At 40.9% G+C, this 21,752-nt stretch overlaps 2 protein-coding genes and 1 long non-coding RNA gene across 7 annotated transcripts in view; 2 read left to right on the top strand and 1 right to left on the bottom strand.

The window, feature by feature from the left end:
- LOC126492642 (tripartite motif-containing protein 30A-like) overlaps positions 1-9,546 on the top strand; it is a 361,486-nt gene extending 351,940 nt beyond the window's left edge. The window contains exon 9 of the mRNA XM_050129185.1: positions 8,460-9,546. The gene's annotated coding sequence lies outside the window, so the exon portion shown is untranslated. The remainder of the gene's footprint in view (positions 1-8,459) is intronic.
- LOC126492680 (uncharacterized) overlaps positions 1-10,268 on the bottom strand; it is a 49,699-nt gene extending 39,431 nt beyond the window's left edge. Inside the window, exon 1 of the long non-coding RNA XR_007589648.1 lies at positions 10,190-10,268. This is a non-coding gene — a long non-coding RNA (uncharacterized lncRNA). The remainder of the gene's footprint in view (positions 1-10,189) is intronic.
- Positions 1-21,752, top strand: part of LOC126492637 (tripartite motif-containing protein 30A-like) — a 399,822-nt gene that overhangs the window by 352,003 nt on the left and 26,067 nt on the right. For 2 of the 5 annotated variants that reach the window (XM_050129173.1, XM_050129170.1), the window contains 3 exons: positions 6,560-6,660; positions 6,934-6,960; positions 7,207-9,546. The exons of the other annotated variants lie outside the window; for them this stretch is intronic. In XM_050129173.1, the coding sequence (XP_049985130.1) occupies positions 6,560-6,660; positions 6,934-6,960; positions 7,207-7,805 (727 nt within the window). In that variant the 3' untranslated portion in view covers positions 7,806-9,546. Of the gene's footprint in view, positions 1-6,559; positions 6,661-6,933; positions 6,961-7,206; positions 9,547-21,752 lie in introns of those variants that run through there. 5 annotated transcript variants of the gene reach the window in all.

The following is a 21,752-nucleotide window of genomic DNA, read 5'->3' as shown; positions in this document are numbered from 1 at the left end:
TTTATTCTGTGTGTTTTGATTATTTTATGGCGAGGGGATTTTTTTTTTTTTTGTGATCCAGTCTATTCAGTGTTCTGTATGCTTCTTGAACCTTCATAGGAATATCTTTCTTTAGGTTGGGAAAGTTAACTTCTATAATTTTACTAAATATATTTTCTGGTCCATTGAGCTGTACTTCTTCTCCTTCTTCTCCCCCTATTATTCTTAGGGTTTGGTCTTTTTATTGTGTCCCATATTTCCTGAATGTTTTGTGATAAGATTTTGTTGGATTTTCTGTTTTCTTTGATCAGTGTGTTTATTTTCTCTATGGTATCTTCAGAATCTGAGATTCTTTCTTTTTTCTCTTGTATTCTGTGGTTATGCTTGTTTCTGTAGTCTCTATTTGTTTACCTAGATTTTCTATATCTAGCCGGCCCTCGTTTTATGTTTTCTTCCTTGTCTCCATTTCAGTTTTCAAGTTTTGAACTGTTTCCATTATCTGTTTGATTGTTTTTCCTTGGTTTCCTAAAATATCATTTACGGATTTACTCAGTTCTTCAAACTTTTTGTTATTCTTCTCATCCATTTCTTTAAAAGAGTTTTTCACCTCCTGTTTAAGGGCCTCTATCACTTTCATAAAGTCAATTTTTCCTACTTCTTCTTGATTAAGGTGTTCAAGTCCTCCTGTAGTATTTTGCTGGGTTCTGGTGATTTCATGCTGTTTTTCAGATTGTTGCAGGAATTTTTGCATTGGCACCAGCCAATCTCTTCCTTGAATGCTCCCCTATGGATCTTCTTTTACATGATCAGGTTTCCTTGCTGGTCAGGTAGCTAGGAAACAAAAGGCCTACCTTGCTTGCTGCAGGCAGGCTATTGAAACAAAGGGCTTCTTTGAGTTCTTTATATATTTCAGAGATCTTCCTCTCTCTGATGTGGGGTTGGTGAATATCTTTTCCTATTCTGCAGGCTACCATTTTGTCTTACAGAAGTTTTTCAGTTTCAGGCAGTCCAATTTATTGATTGTTGATCTCAGTGTCTGTGCTGCTGGTGTTGTATTTAGGAACTGGTCTCCTGTGACCACATGTTCAAGGCTACTTCCCACTTTCTTTTCTATGAGGTTGGTTGAGTGTGGCTGGCTATGTGTTGAAGTCTTTGATCCATTTGGACTTGAGTTTTGTGCATGATGGTAGATATGGATCTATTTGAATTCTTCTACATGTCAACATCCAGTTATGGCATCACCATTTGTTGAAGATTTTTTTCTATTGTATAATTTTAGCTTCTTTGTCAAAAATTAGGTGTTCATAGGTGTGTGGACTAATATCCAGGTCGTTGATTTGATTCCATTGGTCAACCTGTCTGTTTTTATGCCAATACCAAGTTGGTTTCATTACTATAGCTCTAGAGTAGATCTTGATGTCAGGGATGATGATGACTCTGGAAGTTCTTTTAATATACGGGATTGCTTTGGCTATCCTGAGTTTTTTGTTTATTCATATGATGTTGAATATTTTTCTTTCCAGGTCTATAAAGAATTGTGTTGGGATTTTGATGGGGATTGCATTGAATCTGTATTGCTTTTGGTAAGATTGCCATTTTTATTTTGTTGATATTACCTTTCCAAGAGCATAGGAGATCTTTTCATTTTTTTTGATATCTTCTTCAATTTCTTTCTTCATAGACTTAATGTTTTTGTCATACAGATCTTTCACGTCTTTGGTTAGTGTTAGCTCAAGATATTTCATTTTATTTTTTGTTATTGTAAAGGGTGGTGTTTCTCTGATTTCTTTCTCAGGCCATTTATCATCTTTAATTAGGAGGGCTACTGATTTTTTTGAGATGATCTTGTATTCTTACACATTACTAAAGGTGTTTATTAGTTGTAGTTCCCTGGTAAAAATATTCAGGTTACTTATGTAAACTATCATATCATCTTCAAATAGTGAGAGTTTGACTTCTTCCTTTCCAGTTTTATTCCCTTGATCTTCTTTTGTTGCCTTATTGCTTTGGCTAGAACTTCTAGTACTATGTTGAATAGATATGGAGAGAGTAGACACCCTTGTCTTATTCCTGATTTTCATGGAATCCCGTTGACTTTCTCTCCATTTAATTTGATGTTGTCTGTGTTTGCTATATATTGCTTTCATTATGTTTAGATATATTTCTTGTATCCCTAATCTATCTAAGACCTGTATCATGAAGGGGTGTTGGAATTTGTTGAAGGATTTTTCAGCATTTAATGAGATAACATAATGGCTTTTTTCTTTCAGTTTATTTATGTGGTGGATTACATTGACAGGTTTTCATATGGTGAACCATACCTGCGTCTCTGGGCTGAAACCAACTTGCTCATGGCAGATGATTTTTTTTGATGTGTTCTTGGATTTGGTTTGCCAGTATTTTATTGCATTTTTTTTTGCATCAATGTTCATGAGGAAGATTGGTCTGTAATTCTCTTTCTTAGTTGAGTCCTTGTGTGGTTTTTGTATCAAGGTAAATATAGCCTCACAAAAAGAGTTTGGCAATGTTCCTTCTCTCTCAATTTGGGGAAACAATTTGAGGAATTTGCTCATCTTTGAAGTTCTGGTTGAATTCTGTGCTAAAACCATTTGGCCCTGGGCTTTTTTTAGTTGGGAAACTTTTGATGACTGCCTCTTCTTCTTCTTCTTCTTCTTCTTCTTCTTCTTCTTCTTCTTCTTCTTCTTCCTCTTCCTCTTCCTCTTCCTCTTCCTCTTTCTCCTCCTTCTTCCCCTCTCCCTCCCCCTCCCCCTTCTCCTTCTTTTTTGGAGCAATAGGTCTATTTAAATTGTTCATTTGATCTTGACTTAATTTTGGTATTTGGTACCTATCCAGAAAATGGTCCATTTCTTCATATTTTCCAGTTTTGGGGATCTAATCATTCTATGGATTTCCTCAGTGTCTGTTGTTATGTCCCCCTTTCACTTCTGATTCTGTTAATTTGGATATTCTATATCTTCATTTTTGTTAGTTTCCAGTGTTTGTCTATCTTGTTGATTCTCTCAAAGAAACTGTTCTTTGTTTCATTCATTCTTTGTTTCTATTTTATTGATTCCAACCCTCAATTTGACTATTTTCTGTCATCTACTTCTCCTGGGTGAGTCTGCTTTTTTTTTTTTGTTCTAGAATTTCAGTTATGTTGTTAAGTTGCTAGTATGAGATTTCTCCACTTTCTTTATGTAGGCACTATGAACTTTTCTCTTAGCACTACTTTCATAGTGTCCCATAGGTTTGGGTATGTTGTTTTGTTCATCTTTGATTGATTTGTTGAAGACTAGGAAGTCTTTAATTTTTTCCTTGACCATGGGGTGATTCAGTTGAGCATTGTTTAATTTCCATGAGTTTGTAGGTTTTCTGCAATTAGTGTTTAACTTTAAGACAAGGTAATCAGATAAGATACAGTGGGCTATTCCAATTTTTGTATTGAGGTTTGCTTTGTTACCAAGTATGTGGTCAGTTTTAGAGAAGGTTCCATGAGGTGCTGAGAAGAAGTTATATTCTTTTGTGCTTGGGTGAAATGTTCTAAGCTGTCTGTTAAGTCCATTTGAGTCATGACATCTGTTAGTTCTCTTATTTCTCTGTTAAGTTTCTGTCTTGCAGAGCTGTCTATCAGTGAGAGCAGGGTGGTGAAGTCTATTACTATTATAGTGTGGGGTTTGATGTGCAATTTAAGCTTTAGTAATGTTTCTTTTACATATGTGGATGCTCTTGTATTTGGGGCATAGATGTTCTAAATTGGGACTTCATGATGGATTTTTCCTGTGATGAATATGAAGTGTCCTAAATCGCTTTGATTTTAGTGTGAAATCTATTTTGTTAGATATTAAGATTGTTACACCAGCTTGTTTCTTAGGTCCATTTTATTGGAAAGTCTTTTTCCAACACTTTATTCTTTGGTAATTTGTATCTTTGGGGTTTGAATGTGTTTCTTGTATGCAGCAGCAGGATGGATTCTCTTTTTGTATCTCTGTTAGCCTGTGTGTTTTTGTAGGTGAATTGAGTCCATTGATATTAAGAGGTATTAATTGCGAGTGATTGTTAAGTTTTTGGTGATAGTGTTAGTGTGTTTTCCTTCTTTGTGTTTTCCAGTGTGAGGTTATCTGTTGCCTGTGTTTTTGTGGTTGCTGGTGACTTCCATGGGTTGGAGTTCTCCTTCTAATACTTTTTGTAAGTCTGAATTTGTGGCTAGGTATTTGTTAAATCTGGCTTTGTCATGGAATATCTTGTTTTCTCTGTCTATAGTGATTGAAATCGTTGCTGAGTATAGTAGTGTTGACTTGCTCCTGTGGTCTCTTAGTGTCTGCAGCATATCTGTCCAGGACCTTCTGACTTTCAGAGTTTTCATTGAGAATCCAGGTGTAATTCTGATAGGTCTGCCTTTATATGTTACTTGGCCTTTTTCCTTTGCAGTCATTAACATTCTTTCTTTATTCTGCATATTTAGTGTTTTGATTATTATATTACATGATGAGGGGACTTTTTGAAGGGATCCAGTCTATTTGGTGCTTTGTAAGCTTCTTGTACCTTTGTAGCTATATCCTTCTGTAGGTTGGGAAAGTTTTATTCTATGAGTTTGTTGAATATATTTTCTGTGCTTTTAAACTGAAGTTCTCATTCTACTTTCCTTATTATTCTTATGTTTGGTCTATTCATGGTGTCTCAGATTTCCTTGATATTGGTGTTAAGAAATTGTTGAATTTAACATTTTCTTTGACTGATGTATCTATTTCCTCTATTGTATCTTCAACTTCTGAGATTCTCTCTTTTATCTTTTGTAATCTGTTGGTTATGCTTGCATCTGTTGCATAGTTATTGTTTATTTACCCAGATTTTCAATTTCTAGAATTCCTTAGGTTTGTGTTTTCTTTATTGCCTCCATTTAAATTTAGTCTTGAACTATTTGAATTGTGTGCTTCACCTATTTGATTGCTTTTTTTTGTTTTCTTGGCTTTCATTAAGATATTTATTGATTTATTCTAATTTTATATTTGTATTTTCCTCCATTTCTTTAAGGGAGTTTTTCATTTCCTCTTTAAGAGCCTATATCATCTTTATAAAGTTATATTTAAAGTCATTTTCTTCTGCTTTTTGTGGATTAGGATGTTCATGCCTTCCTGTTGTAGGACCATTAGGTTCTGGTATTGCTATATTGCTCATTAGGTTGTCGAATATATTCTGAATGTGTTCTTGCATTGGTCCCTCCCCATCTCCTCCTCCAAGTAGTAAAGGCAGTGTCTTTACCTCTTGATTCAATTCTTGATGTTGGTGTCTGTGTCTCAGGAATACTCTTATGGACCAATTATTGCAGTTGCTGTCTGTGTCCCAGGGAATCGCTACTGTCCCTTCTGTGTGTCCTGGAACTGCTGAGGTCTCAGGGGATGGGTGTGTTAGGAGGCAGAGTGGGACTTGTAGTTACAAGGTTTGGTGGGGGGTGATAAAGCAGCCTTCCTGCAGGAGGCTTGCCCACTGATCACTAGTGCAGCTGAGATGGGTGTGGAAGGGTCCTGGGGCTTTGCTTCAGTTCCTAGGTCCTAGAGACTGTGCTGTCCAGACGGGAGGCTGGCCACTCACCTCTACTATGGTCTACTCTGTGCATAACGGTCTGTGTCTCAGTGAGTCACTGAAAGTTTTAGGTAGTTAGAGTTTTTAAAAACAGTCTTGAGTCTGTGGGCACAACTACTCCACCTAAACCACATACTTCAGAAGACTGGAAAGCCGTTCCCTTCTATGTAAAGAGTCACATGCAGATTGTGAGCATCAGGCATGTTCCGAACATATGCAGCTCATTTCTGTATTAGTTGATGTTCCTGTCTTCTTTTCCAAAACTGTCTTCTTAAGAAAGAACTTTATTTAGAAGCTGGCTAAGAGTATCTGTATTGCCAAAGTGTTTGAAGTCTTGACTTTCACCAGAGGGTTTTCTCAGACTCTATGACTCTATTACCCAGGAACAGTTTCTGCAGCCCAACTTTAGACTGTTCTTGAGAATCCTCCTTCCTTCCTTCCTTCCTTCCTTCCTTCCTTCCTTCCTTCCTGCCTGCCTGCCTGCCTGCCTGCCTGCCTGTCTGTTTTGTTTTTCAGACAAGGTTTCACTGTGTAGCCTTGGCTGGCCTGTAATTCACTCTGTAGATAAGGCTTTCATTGATCTCTGAAATCAACCTGCCTCTGCCTCCTAAGTTCAGGAATTAAAGGGTTTGTCCCCCTGCCTGGCCTACACATTAACTTTTAGGTACCTTAGTTTGACTTGTTTTAATATTTGCTAATTCATCATTTCTTAAGAGTTCCAGGAGGGAAGAAGTGAGAGTGGGGAAAAAAGTTTTTAACTGTACAAGTGAAGGGCTCTGCTCCTAAGAAGTAAGACATTCGAAATATCACACAGCAAGTAAATGTGATGGGTCATGAGTGTGTCTCTCATTTCTGCAGAGTTAGTATCTACCATCTCCCTGCTCAGAATTCTCAGGAGGGCTCTAGGACCGCTATGCTCACAATAATAGGGAGTGATAGGTAGTCCATGGTGGTCAGAGGTCACACTGTCTGAGATGTGGAGTCAATCTTTTGTCCCTAGGAGTCAGACCTTAAGTCTGAAACAACCTGAAATGATTCCAAGAAAACAGAGAAAGATCTTCCGAGTTCCGGATCTGAAAGGCATGTTGCAAGTGTTTCAAGGTGAGAGCAATTGCATTCTGTGGTTACCTAGGGGACTCTAGGGGTGGCTGGGGCTGCACTCTCTGGATAGAGAGTGATGTCTCTGATCATGGGTAGAGAAACTGAGAAGAGCAGACAGTTTGTCCCAGTAATGCCATAATATTTAGTGGACATCATCATTCATCCTGTCCTATGTCACTGTTTCCAGATTTTCCACCACTCTGCAGAGCACATTGACTTTAAAGTTCTGATTCCCTTGCTTGCATTTAATGCTGTGCATTTTCATCATTTCAGGGCTCTTGGATGTCCAGCGCCACTGGGGTAAGGAGAAATCACACCATCAGCCTCTCTCGTCTTAATGTCTTTCAGAGTTTATTTCCCTACTAATACTTACATTTTCTGTTACTGCTCCCCATATGCACATCGATCTGCCTCTCTGTGACTTCAAACATGGCTCTGCCAAGAACCCTCTCACTTTCTTCTCAGACCTCTGCTACCTAAATCACTAATAAGGCAGTACCTTGTTTCTCATGTTACTCATAATTTATATGTCTCATTTTTCTGCAGTTCACGTGACCCTGCCTCAACTCAACAATAAAAACATTGTCATTAACGTGGACAAAAGACAAATACAACATAGAAGTGGTTATAGAAGAAATTTGCAAGTTTCTGAGTCCTATGATTTAGGTGTCCTAGGGTATCCAGCTATCTACTCAGGGAAACATTACTGGGAAGTGGACGTGTCTAGATGTGATGCCTGGATCCTAGGAATAAATGATGGAAGATGTGCTCAACCCCAGCTTCATGCAGTGAATGAAAAGGACTTCAGAGTCATGAAAAATTCTATTGTTAAACAGGATGTAAAATATCAGCCCCAATATGGCTACTGGGTTATAGGAATTACAAACAGGTCTGTATGTAATGTCTTTGAGGTGTGCTCTGTCCCTCAAAATGCTAGTGTCTCGTTCCTTTCTCTGACTGGCTCTCCCACTCGTGTTGGAGTTTTTCTGGACCGAGGAGCTTGCACTCTCTCGTTTTATGATGTTTTCAACCATGGGTCTCCTATCCATAGATTCTGTGACTGTTCTTTCCCTGCTGCGGTTTATCCATATTTTAATCTTATGGAGTCATCAGGGCCAATGACAGTCTGTGGGCCACCCTCTTAACCCCTCACTCGTATCTGCACAGTGCCCCATGTCTGATGTAGCTCAAATAGCTGAAGTCCATGGTATCATTACAGTTTTTATTTCTATCGTTGGTTGTAGGAAACCATGGCCTAGCTACCCTGAAAAGCATTTTTTATAGGTTTTTCAGTTTAGAGTCCATGTCTCCTGCTTTTCAGTTTCTGAGAAACTGATGCAATCCCCCAAACAGTAAAGCAATCAACCTACTTTGTGTTGCTCTATATGTTTCCTTAGTAGTCAAGGATACATGGAAGTTTGAGAGGACCATAGGTCTTAGACATTAATCTTGGGTACCCTTATAGATTCCGAACTTCATTGTTTCCTGGCAACTACAACTGTATTGATCCTGGAAATTATGATTGTATTCTGTATGAAAAGTTTGATTGCTCTCAACAAAATTGTCACAGCCTCTGTCTTGCTGTGGCCTCTCCAATCTAGGCCTTGTTTCATTCCTTATGGCCATATCAGGTGACCTTGGCCTGGTAAGTAAGCACTGGCACTATTTTAATACTCTACACTTGTCAATACAAACCAGTATGGATTCTTTTCCTTGATCCAGTTACCTGTCTGTTTACAAGACAGTAGGAATTCATCTCTTCCCGTATTTCCAAAGACAATGACTCCTCATGGGGTGAGGTAAGACCTCTGCTACCCTGTACTTCCTGTTTTGTGGTGCTATAGATGGACGCCAGGGCCTTGTGCATGCTGCTGAGGTGCTCTGCCACTGAGCCACTTGTCTCAGCTCTGCCAAGTCTCCACAACCCCATTCCTCTGTCACTGACAAAAGATGACAGAAAGTTCTTCTCCACCTTGGAGAAAATATGTGTAGGAGTCTCTAGCCTAGGAATGAGCCTTTAGTGGTACATCAGTTTAACCACAATGCTGTGCTTCATCAAAACTTAATAGTGAAATATCTCTAATGGTAACCACGAAGACTGTGTTCATAATACCTGGGTTCTAATCCTGCTGTTCTACATAGAAGTGTAACTCTGAATAGCAACCTCAAAAACTTATGCTTTATGGGTGTTTTTTAAATTTTTTTCTTTGTTTGTTTATTGTTTGTTGTTGTTACAGTTTTACTGTTGTAGAGTGCACACATACTGTAGGTCAGTCTCAGAAAATAGATTTGAGCTGTGTTAGGAGGCTCTGAGGGTAGAAGCATTTTCCTCCAAGCTCAACTGACCTGAGTTCAATCAATTAAACCTCATGTTGGAAGGAGGCAGGCAACTCCCACAGATTATCCTCTACCTCCGCACACATGATGCAGTACGCACAGGCCTACATACATATGCAAATGTGAACGCATTATGTACGTTTTTAAAAAGAACAAGTCTTATGCACATCAAGCATCCACTGCACACTCAGTAGTTGCTTTCTCTGTTAGTTACTGGGGAGATGTCCTGGAATGGTGATCCATGCAAAAGCGGGCAGATGGGAGGAGTGAAGATTTGACTTTCCTGATATAGATCCTTGAATCTGTCACCGAGCATATTCTAAAATGTTGTAGATATCAATGATTATTGTTTTGTTTTCACATTTTTTGAGAGGATAATTGTGGGGCTCCATTTGTTTCTTATGAAGTACATTAAATCCTATGATTTCCATTTCCCAATGAATGATGGTGATGCCCGTGAACTTCCCTTGTGCTGTGTTGTGAAATATGAACAATAGAATGTTTCTAAAAACTTACACTGCCTCTGGCATATAAATGATATCCACTGTGGCATCTGTTCTGTCTCCTTGACGTGATCAATGTGACTGTAATAAAGGATTGGTGAGGTTGAATACCAGAACCTGGCATGATGGTTTTGATACAATCCCAGTACTCATGAGGCACAGACAGGACGGTTGCTGTACATCTGAGTCCAGGCTCAATTAAGAAATAAGATCCTTCCCTGTTTTGTTTTACTTTTAAAGAGCTTTTGGATGAGGTTCAAGAGGACATGGTGAGGGATTACAGGGCAAGACGGAGTTTATTTGGATTCAGATTGCCATAAGTAAACAGAAAGACTGAGATTAGACAGCATAGTGGGTGTTCCCAGGAGAGTTCAGGCTCAGCACCAGAGAGGACTGAATGGAGAAATTTCTGGAGAGCATCAGGGGCCCTGTAGTGGAAGAACAGGACTGTACTTATGCTTTGTAGAATGGAGGGGTAGGTTCACAGCAGGAGCCTGCAGCTAGGCAGGAGGCAGGGCAGTCATGTGACACAAACAGGATACCCTTTCATGAAAACTCACTTAGGTTAGTGTGACACTGGCAAGGGATCTGCTGGGGACTGATTTTGAGTGGAGCTTCATCTTTTCTCTATGTGTGACAGCAGAGAGGCAGTTACAGGGCAGCATGTAGTTTGGAGCTTCTAGCACTACCTGGTGGCAGAGAATGCATCAGCCACTCAAAACATCACCACACTTTGTTTGAAGAATCAAAATACCTGTAGTAAAAAATAATGGATGATTTTTACTTTAATCAAATTATAAATTCATTAAAGAAAAAAAACCTACGTTCATAGCTCTCTGGTGTCCTTTTTGTTTAATATTTCTTCCATAATTGTGTTCCATGAGAAAGCCTTCCCTCTGAAATAAATGTCAGCGTGTATTGACACAGTTAGACTCACACATTGCTGCACTGCTCAGCAGTGTGACCAGTGCTGTGCTCTCCTGGCCGCCTTCATTCTTGTCACTGTGTTTAGGGACTTATGGCAGACAGATTTGACCACAAAGTCAAATCTTTGTATGGAGTCAGGAGTGGAATTGTGTCTGCAGAGAAAGTTTTCAAAGAGCTAATTGACTATCTGAACATTTTGTGGTTTTAATTCCCAAGAAGGCTGTAGGAAGAAACAGCAGAGGCATTGGTTTAAATCTGTAGTAGACAAAGACAGGGTAGCTCATTACTCTAATACCTGCTGTGTGGTATTTTGTCTGTGTTTTGACAAATAAAGCTTGTTTGGAGTCAGAGGGCAGGGCTAGCCACTAGGTGACCATAGAGGTTTAGAGGACTGGAGACAGGAGACATGAAATAGCAAGGTGAGAGGGATCTGGTCCTTTTTGTATAGAGGAATGGAAGAAATAGGAAGAAACTGTTGGCTGCTCCCTGTTCTCTGATCTTTTAAATTCTTACCCCTGATGTTTTTTTATTGATAAAGATTAATTAGGATAACAATTCTACCTTTTTTTTTTTCCAGTTTGAGGTTGGAATACTGCCAGGAGTTAGAGACCATTCTGAACACTAGTCAGTTCCAACCCAGTCTGCGATGTTAGTTATAACCCTGCTTTGAAAACAAAACCAAAGTTGTAAAGATTTTGCATAATTATTAACAATTCAGAAAAATCAGAATATCATAATATTGATTGACAGTCATTGTGTCCACAGCAAGAACAACAGATCTGTCTCTTCACCTCATCAAGATTTAGAGTTTGGGCTAGGGGTTAGCCCAGGGATGTAACACTGGCCCAGCATTCACAAGGTCCTGGGTTCAATCCCTGAAGTACAAAAACAGAAGTAAAACAATAGCAAAAACCCATGGTCTCAGCACTGGGAAGGCTGAAAGAGTCAGAACTCAGATAGTGGTCAGGTTGGGGTTCATTGTGAGAGCCCGTCTCTAAAAATAAGAATAGAAAGAGGTGGAGGAAACAGGTATGATAAACAAAACTCAGCTGTCACACTGTATGCCATATTTTAGTAGATGTGAGAACATAAGGAACACATGAGATAGGAATGCAGGAGTGGGGGTGAGACTGAAAATGGGGATGGCTCAGTCTTCCCCATTGTTTCCCTTACACAACTGCTGCTGCGCCAACATGGCAACTGTCGTTCTTCTGAGCGAGGGACGTTGGGATTAACACACAACACAACTTCAGGTTCTGCAGACAAGCCTTTATTTCACTTTCTCACACAGTATATATATATATATATCCCTCAGCAGGGGAGGTCAAGCCAGTAAAAGCAGGAAGCTCATCACCGTAACTCAATGGCTTAGGGGTAAACATCCTTAGAAACATTGCTGAAAACAATAGATTGTTCCTGTTTTTGTTCCCGTTTTCAACCAACCGCAAGAATGCAAAACAGATCAAGTGGGGGTGCAAAGTCCTGTCCGCCAGGGACCCAACAATTCCCCCCTTTTTATTTTAAAAGCATGAAAGCCCCTGTCTTAGGACTCCCCCATATAGATGTAGTAATAAGAGTGGCGGGGCTGCGTCCCTGGCACCCTCTGTAGTAGTGGGAGTGGCGGGGCTGCTTCCTGCCACCGGCTAGCTTTACCAGAAATAATTACATGGAAACTGTATTCTTTAAACACTGCTTGGCCCATTAGTTCTAGCCTCTTATTGGCTAGATCTCATATCTTTGATTAACCCATTTCTAATAATCTGTCTAGAACCATGAGCTGGTGACTTACCAGGGGGGATCTTAACCTGCGTCTGTGTCCTGTGGGAGAATCATGGTGACTGACTGACAAGGCTTCTTTCCCCCAGAATTCTGTTCTGTTTTCTCTGCCAACCTAATTTTCTGTCCTATCAAAGGGCCAAGGCAGTCTCTTTATTTAACCAATGAAATTAATACAAAACAGAAGACTCCCACATCATTTAGAGACTCTTGTCTATAGGAGGCCTTAATCCCTGTCTTAGGTGAGCTCTCTATACCAGGACAGTTGCCCATCATAGGGATCCCTCATGACTTCTGCAGCATCTGCAGCCAGACTTGGGGCACTTCCTGATTACCAGAAGACAGCCTGAGCACCACTTGTCAAGTGACAGTGTGCTATATGTGGAATTGTTGCGTAAAGCAGCAGAGAATCCAAAAACAGATACTCCCAATAGCAATATCAGTACAAGCGAGAGCATTTCAGACAATCGCTGGACCCAGCCCCAATTTCACCAACTGGATCCAAACACAGCAGGGAGCCATGTGCTATTAATACTAACAATATGATGAGCTGTCTACAGGGAGAAATTCAAAAAGGAGGAATTCCAAGGGCCATCCAAACAAGTATTCAACTGTTCAACCACATCAGAAGCATTTACAACATTAGCAGGTGTAATGTACGAGACACTTGTTGTATGAGTCAAAGAAAATCTACCTGTTCTTGCAAAAGCACAGTTTGTTGATTTAAATTTAAAAGTCCAAGTCCAATATGAGAGTCCAGAGCACACTGTGTCTACAGGGACTCACTAACCCTTCCAGACAGCTGATCTCCTGATGTTCTTGAGACACCAGCACCAGCAGAGGAATCACAGCAGGCACTCAAACGATCAAAGCTCCATCAGAACTGTCCCAGCAATTACTCAGCTTACAGATCCTCGAAGAACAATTAAGAATATTGCCCCCCCAAAGTGCCATTCCACAATACAAAGAAAAATTGGGGCAGGAATGCAAGCAGAGGATCGAATAGTCATATTGCATCCAGCAGTATTATAAATTCAGGCTCTTGAGTGAAACATTCTCCCAATAAACTGTGGGGTGGAGATTAAAATCTCTATCAGCATCCCGACACTGAGGAGCAGGTTTGGGACCATAGGTATTATGTAATACTCACTGGCATTAAAAGTGGAGGGTTTCTCACTAGACTCCCAATCATTCGTAATTCTGTTGTTACCACAGTCATCATCTGAAGCAGAAGGAGCGTCACAGGCTTCATCCTGAGTCACTGGCCTTATGCACCATTCTGGCACCCAAATTGGTTTATCAACTTCTGGAGGAAAAACACATACTGCCCCCCCTCACCTTTGCCAACAAGGGGGTTGGCTCCATCCATCTTCCTGTTTGTAGATCTTTCCAATGAACCCATTTTAGGCTCTAAGCTCTAACTTGTGTATGGTGCTCCATAGGCAAGCACCCTTCAGCATCCAAAAGAATGATGGATAATTGAGTTACTGGGGAGAATATGAACTCTCCCATTTTTATTTTTTGAAAATATTGCTGAGGGTCTGATCAGCTCTTTCCATAATTGTTTGACCCATTGGGTTATATGGGATGTTTGTTTTATGGGAAATTTCATAGAATGAACAAAAGGATAAATTTATTTTGCTGATATATGCTGGGCCATTATCTGTCTTAATGACCTCAAGTTTGCCCATATAGGCAAAAGCAGAAAGGCAGTGTGCAGTGGCATCTTTTGCTCATTCTCCTGAATGCAAGGATGCGAAAATTACTCCTGAAAAGTGTCTACTGATACATGGACAAACTTAAGTGTCCCTGTGGCAAGCAGGTGTGTAACATCCATCTACCATAACTGATTTGGTCGTAACCCTCGTGGGTTAACTCCTAAATTGGGTCTGCCTAGGAAAGGAGCACACTGAGGACAAGATGATGTAATGGCTTGTGCTACTTCTCGCGTGCATTGAGTATGATGCTGAAGGGAGCGTGCATTAAGGTGAAATTTATCATGTATTTCTTGGGCAGGGTCAGAAGTAAAGCAAACATATGTATATTTATCAGCTAAATCATTACTTGCTGACAATGGCTCAGGCAGCTGGGTATATATGTCTGACAAACAAAGGCTCAGTCCACTGCCAAATCAAATGCTGAACACAACTGAGCAAATGATGGACCTTAAAGGCAGGTGATATATATGCAGATGTCTCCAATGGCTTAAAGATGTGGGCCATATACACACTATCAGAATACAAATTTACTGGTTACCCAGGCAAGAGCTGGAGTGCAATGAGGCAGGCTGTTACCTCTGCAGCTTGGGCTGATACATCCCCCACAGGATGTTTCCACACTTTTCCTCCAGAAACCACTACTGCATTAACTTTAGGGGAAGTATCTGTAAAAACAACATGAGCTGAGGGTGTGGGAGATCCTGTAATTACTCAGCAGAATATAACGGGATGATTTTTTTCCAACTTTTTTAAATTTATTAAAGATTTCTGTCTCTTCCCCACCTCTGCCTCACCCTTTTCCCCCCTCTCCCAATCAAGTCCCCCTCACTTGTCAGCCCAAAGAGCAATCAGGGTTCCCTGCCCTGTGGGAAGTCCAAGGACCACCCACCTCCATCCAGGTCTAGTAAGGTGAGCATCCAAACTGCCTAGGCTCCCACAAAGCCAATACGTGCAGTAGGCTCAAAAACCCATTGCCATTGTTCTTGAGGTCTCAGTAGCCCTCATTGTCCGCTATGTTCAGTGAGACCTGTTTTAACCCAGGCTTTTTCAGACCCAGGCCAGCTGGCCTTGGTGAGTTCCCGATAGAACATCCCCATTGTCTCAGTGTGTGGATGCACCCCTCGTGGTCCTGAGTTCCTTGCTCGTGCTCGCTCAATGAGATGATTTTTGAATAGGACATTAATGGATGCTGAGGATAATGAGAATCAAAACTTCTGGAAAAGGAGGTGAGAAAAGGGGTCCATTCATCATGGTACTGCTGTAAATGTGCTAGGTGGTCTTTCGTATAAGGTATTATAATCTTGTCAGGGTACTTCCCAAACATCTGGGTAGTAACCTTCTTAGTTTTCCAAGGTAATTGTAATATAGCTTCATAGTATGGGATGACTACCCTTGCTGGAGAGGCAGGCATATGTACCCATAAAATGGGTCCATCCTTCCAAAAGACTCCCGTAGAGGCAAAATTGGAAGCAAGAATTACAAAATTTAATGAGTGATCATAATTAATCTGCTGGATATGGACCCTGTCAATGTTGTCCAGAAGAAGCCTTAAGGTCTGTCTGGCCACAGGCATCAATATTTGAGGAAAGGTTGGGTTGGGATCTCCCAATAGCATATCATACAGTGGTCTTAAATCACCTGTTTTGATTGCTAGGGAGAAGCATATCCACTACGTCTCCCAGTAATTGCTGCTAACCATGGAATGTTTTAAGATGAGACGTGCCAATAGTTAATTTTTTTGGTTTAAATTTATCCATAGCCAATTGGTACCCATGGTAGGAATATCTGGCTTGCATTTGGACCTTCTCAGTAGCTATGATCAGCCCCGCCTTCTCTAAATCATGTTTCATTGAGCAGTTGATCTTGATCAGGCTGTGCTATTAATAAACAATCCATATAATGAACAATATATAATTCTGGAAACCGACAGAGGTCAAGCTCCAAAGCAGCAGCAACATACCTTTGACAGATGGTAGGACTATTTGCCATTCCCTGTGGGAGTATAATTAATGGCATTGCAAAGCTGATTCCTTAATATTAACGGAAGGGAGTCTAAAAGCAAAACGAGGGCAATCCTGTTTGGTTAGAGGAATAGTAAAAAAGCAATCCTTTAAATCCACTATAATTATATGCCAGCCCCGAGGTATGGCTGAAGGGAAGGGCAATCTCTGCTGAAGAGAACCAATAGGTTGCATCACCTCATTGACAGCCCTGAGTTTCTGTAGTAATAGATTCCATTTTCCAGATTTCTTTTAAATGAGATATATGTGTGTATTCCAAGGGGAAGTAGAGGGGACAATGTGCCCAGCCTGCATCTGATCTTGGACCAAGACATGAGCAGCTTGCAATTTCTGTTGAGTCAAGGGACACTTCTCCACCCAAACTAGATCGTCAGATTTCCAAGTTATAAAAATTGGGGCAGGCTTGGTAACAATGACCCTAACTGAAAATGGCCTAGAACACTTCAGTCTCCCAGCAGTCTGGTAATTTGTTTATCTGGTGTCACTGTATGCAACTGACCCTGCAGATTTTTTTCCCAGCCCCTGTCCTGGTCTCTATCCTAGTTGCTGCATAATTTGGGATGCTGCTGGTGGTGGTATGGGCTAAGTGGTCAAGACATCTCCCATCTCACTCAAAACATCTTCTCCCCAGAGATTAACAGGTAGTCCTGGGAGGACATATGGCTGAAAGTAACCCTCATGGCTTTTATTATCCTGCCATTTTAATATTTTTGCACTCTTCTTGGGACTTGCTTGACCTATTCCTTGTAGGGTGGCAGTACTACTTTCTAATGGCCACTTCTTAGGCCAGAATTCTAAGGACAGGATGGAGACATCAGCTCCAGTGTCTAAAATTGCTGGGAGCCGATTTGAATGGCTGCCATTACACGGTGGCATTTGGCCCCAGCCTCGCTTGATACCATAATAAAGGTTGCAGTTCTTCCACCAGAAAACAGGGTGAGTTGTTGTGATCTAGCTGCCCACACTCCCTCTGACCATCAGGGGAACTTCCTTGTGGTCTGTAATTGACAAGGATGTTCCCCTGCTTGCTTACCTGCCGGTGGGTCTCCAGAAAAGCAGTTAAAGTATCAAAGTATCAAAGGTTGCTAGGCAGACTCCCTATATAAGCAGCTGCAGCTCAGCGCTGGGGCCCCTCGCTTTCTGCTCTCGCTATAACCAAGAGGCTCCAATAAAGCGTGATTTGGGAAGAATCCTTGTTTGGTGGCTGTTCTTTCCTGCTGGTCAGGGAGTTCGCCACATAAAATCCCATTAAATGACTTCCCATCAATAATCAATTCCAATCGTGACCTTTTTTTTTTTCCATACGAGCTACTGAAAAGACTGCAGTGCCAGATAATCCAAAACCCTTAGCACACTGACTGGACCTGGCCATGGGGTTGGAGATGTTAACTAAGGGTACCAAGGCCAGTTGGGCTATACAATCTCCCTGAGGAATTACTGTAACTCCTTGAGTAACTTGATTCACAATTTTTATTTCTCCTTTAGAATCTGAATCAACAACCCCAGGATGGGACTGCTTCTTCCTAAGATAAGCCCCAAGGTCCCTCTAAGGAACGGCCCCAAAACATTACTGGGTAAAGCTTGAACCCCCATTTGGGCTGTTAAGATAGCTCGGGTGGAAGTATTGAGGTCCAGTCCTGCACTTCCTGGGATGGTGTGGGCAAGGTCTGCTAAGCAAAAGGATTGCCCTGTGGAACAAACTGGATACGGCCACTGCCGGGGTGGGACCCCCTGACTCCTGGTGTCATTGCTCCATACACTGAGGTTCTGGGGCCCATGATCAGGGCCCTCTGCCAGTTTCCCAGCCTTTGGCCTTGGACGGGTCTGCGGCCTTCCATCTATATCTGTCTTAATCTGCAATCATTTGCCCAATGGGTCCTCCTTTTACATTGTGGGCACTTTCCCGGTCTGGTGGTAGCTCCCTGAGGAAGCTGTGGACAATCCTTTTTTTAAAGTCCAGGGACACCACAGTTAAAGCAGGTTTTATCCCCAGTTGTCCTGGATCCTTGCCCAGGCTTGATGGCAGTGGCAATCACCTGGCCCTGAATGAAGTGCCCATCAATATCCCGGCAGATTCAGATGTTTTCATTTAAGCTTTTTGCCTTATGTGGCTGCAAGGCTTCCTTACAGTATTTATTTGCATTCTCAAATGCCAGCTGCTTAACTATGGGCATAGCTGTGGTCGCATCACCAAACAATCTTCCTGCCAACTGCAATATCCTATCCACATAGTCCTGAAATGGTTCTGAAGGCCCTTGTAAAACTTTTGACAGCTGATACCCCGCGGCCTTGTTTGGCAGGGCTTTCCAAGCTTTCGTAGCCGCAGCCACCATCTGGAGATATATGGCAGGATTGAGCACAATTTTATTGGCCAAGTCAGCATAAGCTCCTGCTCCAGTTAGCATGTCTAGATTGTGCTATGCCTCTCCCCCTTGCGCATTTAACCTAGCTGTTTGTAAACAATTTTCTTGATATTCTCCCCTCCACAATAAGTAATCTCCTCCTGATAATACTGCACGGCATAGCTGCTGCCAATCACTAGGTGTAAGATTCCAATGCCGCAAAAGACTCTACCATGGCAAGAGAAAACGGGGCCCGAGAGCCATATGCTACCTCGGCCTCTTTCAATTGCTTCATCTCCTTACAGCCCAAGGCCACATGTTGTCTCAGCATCTGTCCTGGATTGTTAGGATCAAGTACCTCTATAACCAGAGCAACTGTGTGCCGGGCCAGAAAACAGACACCTCCTCTTCTTTCTGAGCCCTTTCTTTAGCCGCAACAATCTCTGGTCTCACTTTCACTTTATTGGTGAGTAGGGCTGTGAACCAGGCGCCACAGCAAAAAGGTAGATATAGGGATACTATCAGTACCCTCCTTTTGCAGCCGTTTCTGCAAATATCTATTTACCTGTTTCCCATCAGAGATGTTCAAACCTCCACCTTCAAAAACCATGGACTTGCTGCAGCTATATTCTTAAGAAAATCTTCTATAGTTCTCTCTTTGACCTCAGATCCTTGTTTCTCTAACAGTTTAGCTATCTGACTCTCTTACTGCTTGTGGATTCCATTTTACCCCAATCCGTCCTTACCGGCCTAGGACGACCCCGTCCGCTACCCCTTCTTTCTCAGATCTCGGCGGAACCTCCACTTTGCTGCACCAGCACAGCAACTGTCGCTCTTCTGAGCGAGGGACATAGGGATTAACACACAACACAACTTCAGGTTCTGCAGACAAGCCTTTATTCCACTTTCTCACACAGTATATATAGCCCTCAGCAGGGGAGGCCAAACCAGCAAAAGCTGGAAGCTCATCACTGTAATTTGATGGCTTAGGGGTAAACATCCTTTTAGAAACATTGCTGAAAACAATAGATTGTTCTAGTTTTCAACCAATCACAAGAGTACAAAACAGATCAAGTGAGGGAGTGAAGGCCTGTCCTATAGGGACCCAACAAATATCCACATGGCCTTAAGTTCAGTTCCTAGAAGTGCAAATACCAAACAAATACAGGAACATTAAAAGCTTATGATTCCAGTACTAGAAAGATTGAGGGAGGAGGAGCTCAGAGGTCAGGTTGGGATATATTATGAGGCTATATTTTGAAATAAGAAGAGGAGAAATAGGAAAAAAAACCAAGTATGTTAAATTTAAATTGTGGTGACATATCTGTTTAACATTACACCTTATGTCACTTTTTACTAGATCTGAGACTATAAGGAACAAATGAGTTGCGTTATTGAAGGAAGTTGGTCATTGGGAGCAGGCTTTGAAGTTTCAATAGATGTGGCCATTACCAATGCTCTCCACCCTCTGCTTCATGTTTGTGTCCCTAGTTGTGAATTTTCACCCCCTGATTCAGCACTGTATTAGTCAGGATTCTCTAAAGCAGTGGTCTCAGACTTCCTTTAGAAGTTAACTCAATTTGGGAAACAACCAAAAAATAGCTAAAAGATAAATCAATTATATTTTTATTTATTATAAGCGAAAAACTCACCAAATAGGAATGAAAAACCGAAGCTCAGCTGTCCTGCGAGGGAGAGAGAGAGAGAGAGAAAGAGAGAGAGAGAACACCTGGGCTGTACACCCATTTTTCTCTAGGTCCTAGAAAACCACACCCTTACTTGGTCCCACCTCTTAAAAATAATTGGTTAACAAAACTTCCCCATCATCTCCTTTTTTTTGTCTAAACAAGAGCAATACAAACCCAATACCAAACTGTAATACAATAGGAACAGATATCAAGTATAAAATTATAAACAACATAAACAATATTAAGCAAGGAACAAATGATAAATGTTATAATAAGCATTTTATTTCAAATAGTCTAAGTCTTGCATCAGAAATAAACTTGGCTAAATCATAAGAGGAAAGTAACCATGACTATCTAATCTTTAATCCCATCGAAGACCTGAAAAGGGAGATAATAATACTTGAGCAGGCAGGAAGTTCAATCAAGCAGCTTCCAATGCGGCAGTGTAAGACAGAGACAATTGCCTACCTGAGCAATCACCCAAAGTCTCATTTACAACGCTGAAGCAACCAACTTTGGCTAAGGCCTAGCATAACTGACAGACCATTTTTAGAGGCAGGGAACTTTTCAGAGACGTCTTACCCCATCTTGGCAAGGTTTGGCAGTCTTTTTTCTTGTGTCCTGCATATCCAGTCTGGATACCATGTACTTTGTTAGTGGTTGAGGCATGGGCAGTTCCTTACCTAAAGGCCAATTGTGCCAAGAAGAAACAAACTCTGAGTGGCGTGTCTTCAGTGCTCAACATTCTCTCGGGACTAGATTGGTGCTGTCAGGAGCAATCATGTCTCTGTTCAACAGAACCTTAAGTTATTTAAATGTCATGTTCCACAGATTCTTGAAGTGGTTGAAGATTAGCTAACTAGGCAGAATAGAATCTCTATGTATCTAAAGAACCTAATTGATCTGACTATATGTATAACAAACATGAACATGACCTATAATATTTAGTACCTGTATAACTGAAAGACTAAGACTTCAAGTCAGAATATTAAATAATCTGTAAACAAATGTGCACAAATGAGGACAGTGGCCTCAAAATGTAAACACTGTATACGTAACTTGGTCAGAGGTAATAATAATATAAATGCAATGCAAAAATATATTCTAAAAGTTGTATCAATATACAAATGTCCTAACAGTGGTAGAAACATGCATATATACAACTTGACAGAATAACTTTTGTTTGTTTTTGTTTTTGTTTTTCAAGATAGGGTTTCTCTGTAGCTTTGGAGCCTGTCCTGGAACTTGCTCTGTAGACCAGGATGGCCTTGAACTCACAGAGATCCACCTGTCTCTGTCTCCCGAGTGATAGGATTAAAGGTGTGTGCCACCATCGCCTGGCGACAGAATAACTTTGTATAGGTGTACAAATATTGTAATCAGAAATAATAAATATAATTTGAATTTGTATAAATAATTAAAAACTATAACAATGTAAATTATCCATGAACAATACCTCACAAGTATTCACTCTATTATCCACTATTATTATCCTTTTTAAAAATTCTCTAAACCTACATAGTTTCTACCCCAACAATCTACTTTATACAAGTAATACTCAATAAGCCCTAAATGGTGTTCCCAACCCTGAGGACAAAATTTTTGGAAGAGGGGACATTGTCTTCTAGAATTGCTTCCTGTTTCTATGGGGGCAATGTTGTCTTTAGGGATCTGCAAAAGTAAAATTATGGTTAAGCTTCAAGATTACTGTCTAGTATATTTGCAATGATTTCTGAGCATTTGGATGCAGCACTGTCAGAAACAAGAAGAGAGTATTAAG

The sequence above is a fragment of the Alexandromys fortis genome, unplaced genomic scaffold (genome assembly GCF_014885135.2).
Source record: "Alexandromys fortis isolate MF-2015 unplaced genomic scaffold, M_Fortis_MF-2015_v1.1 scaffold_303, whole genome shotgun sequence".
Taxonomy (NCBI): domain Eukaryota; kingdom Metazoa; phylum Chordata; class Mammalia; order Rodentia; family Cricetidae; genus Alexandromys; species Alexandromys fortis.
The sequence above is the reverse complement of the archived record's forward strand: the minus strand, read 5'-3'. Positions and strand labels throughout refer to the sequence as shown.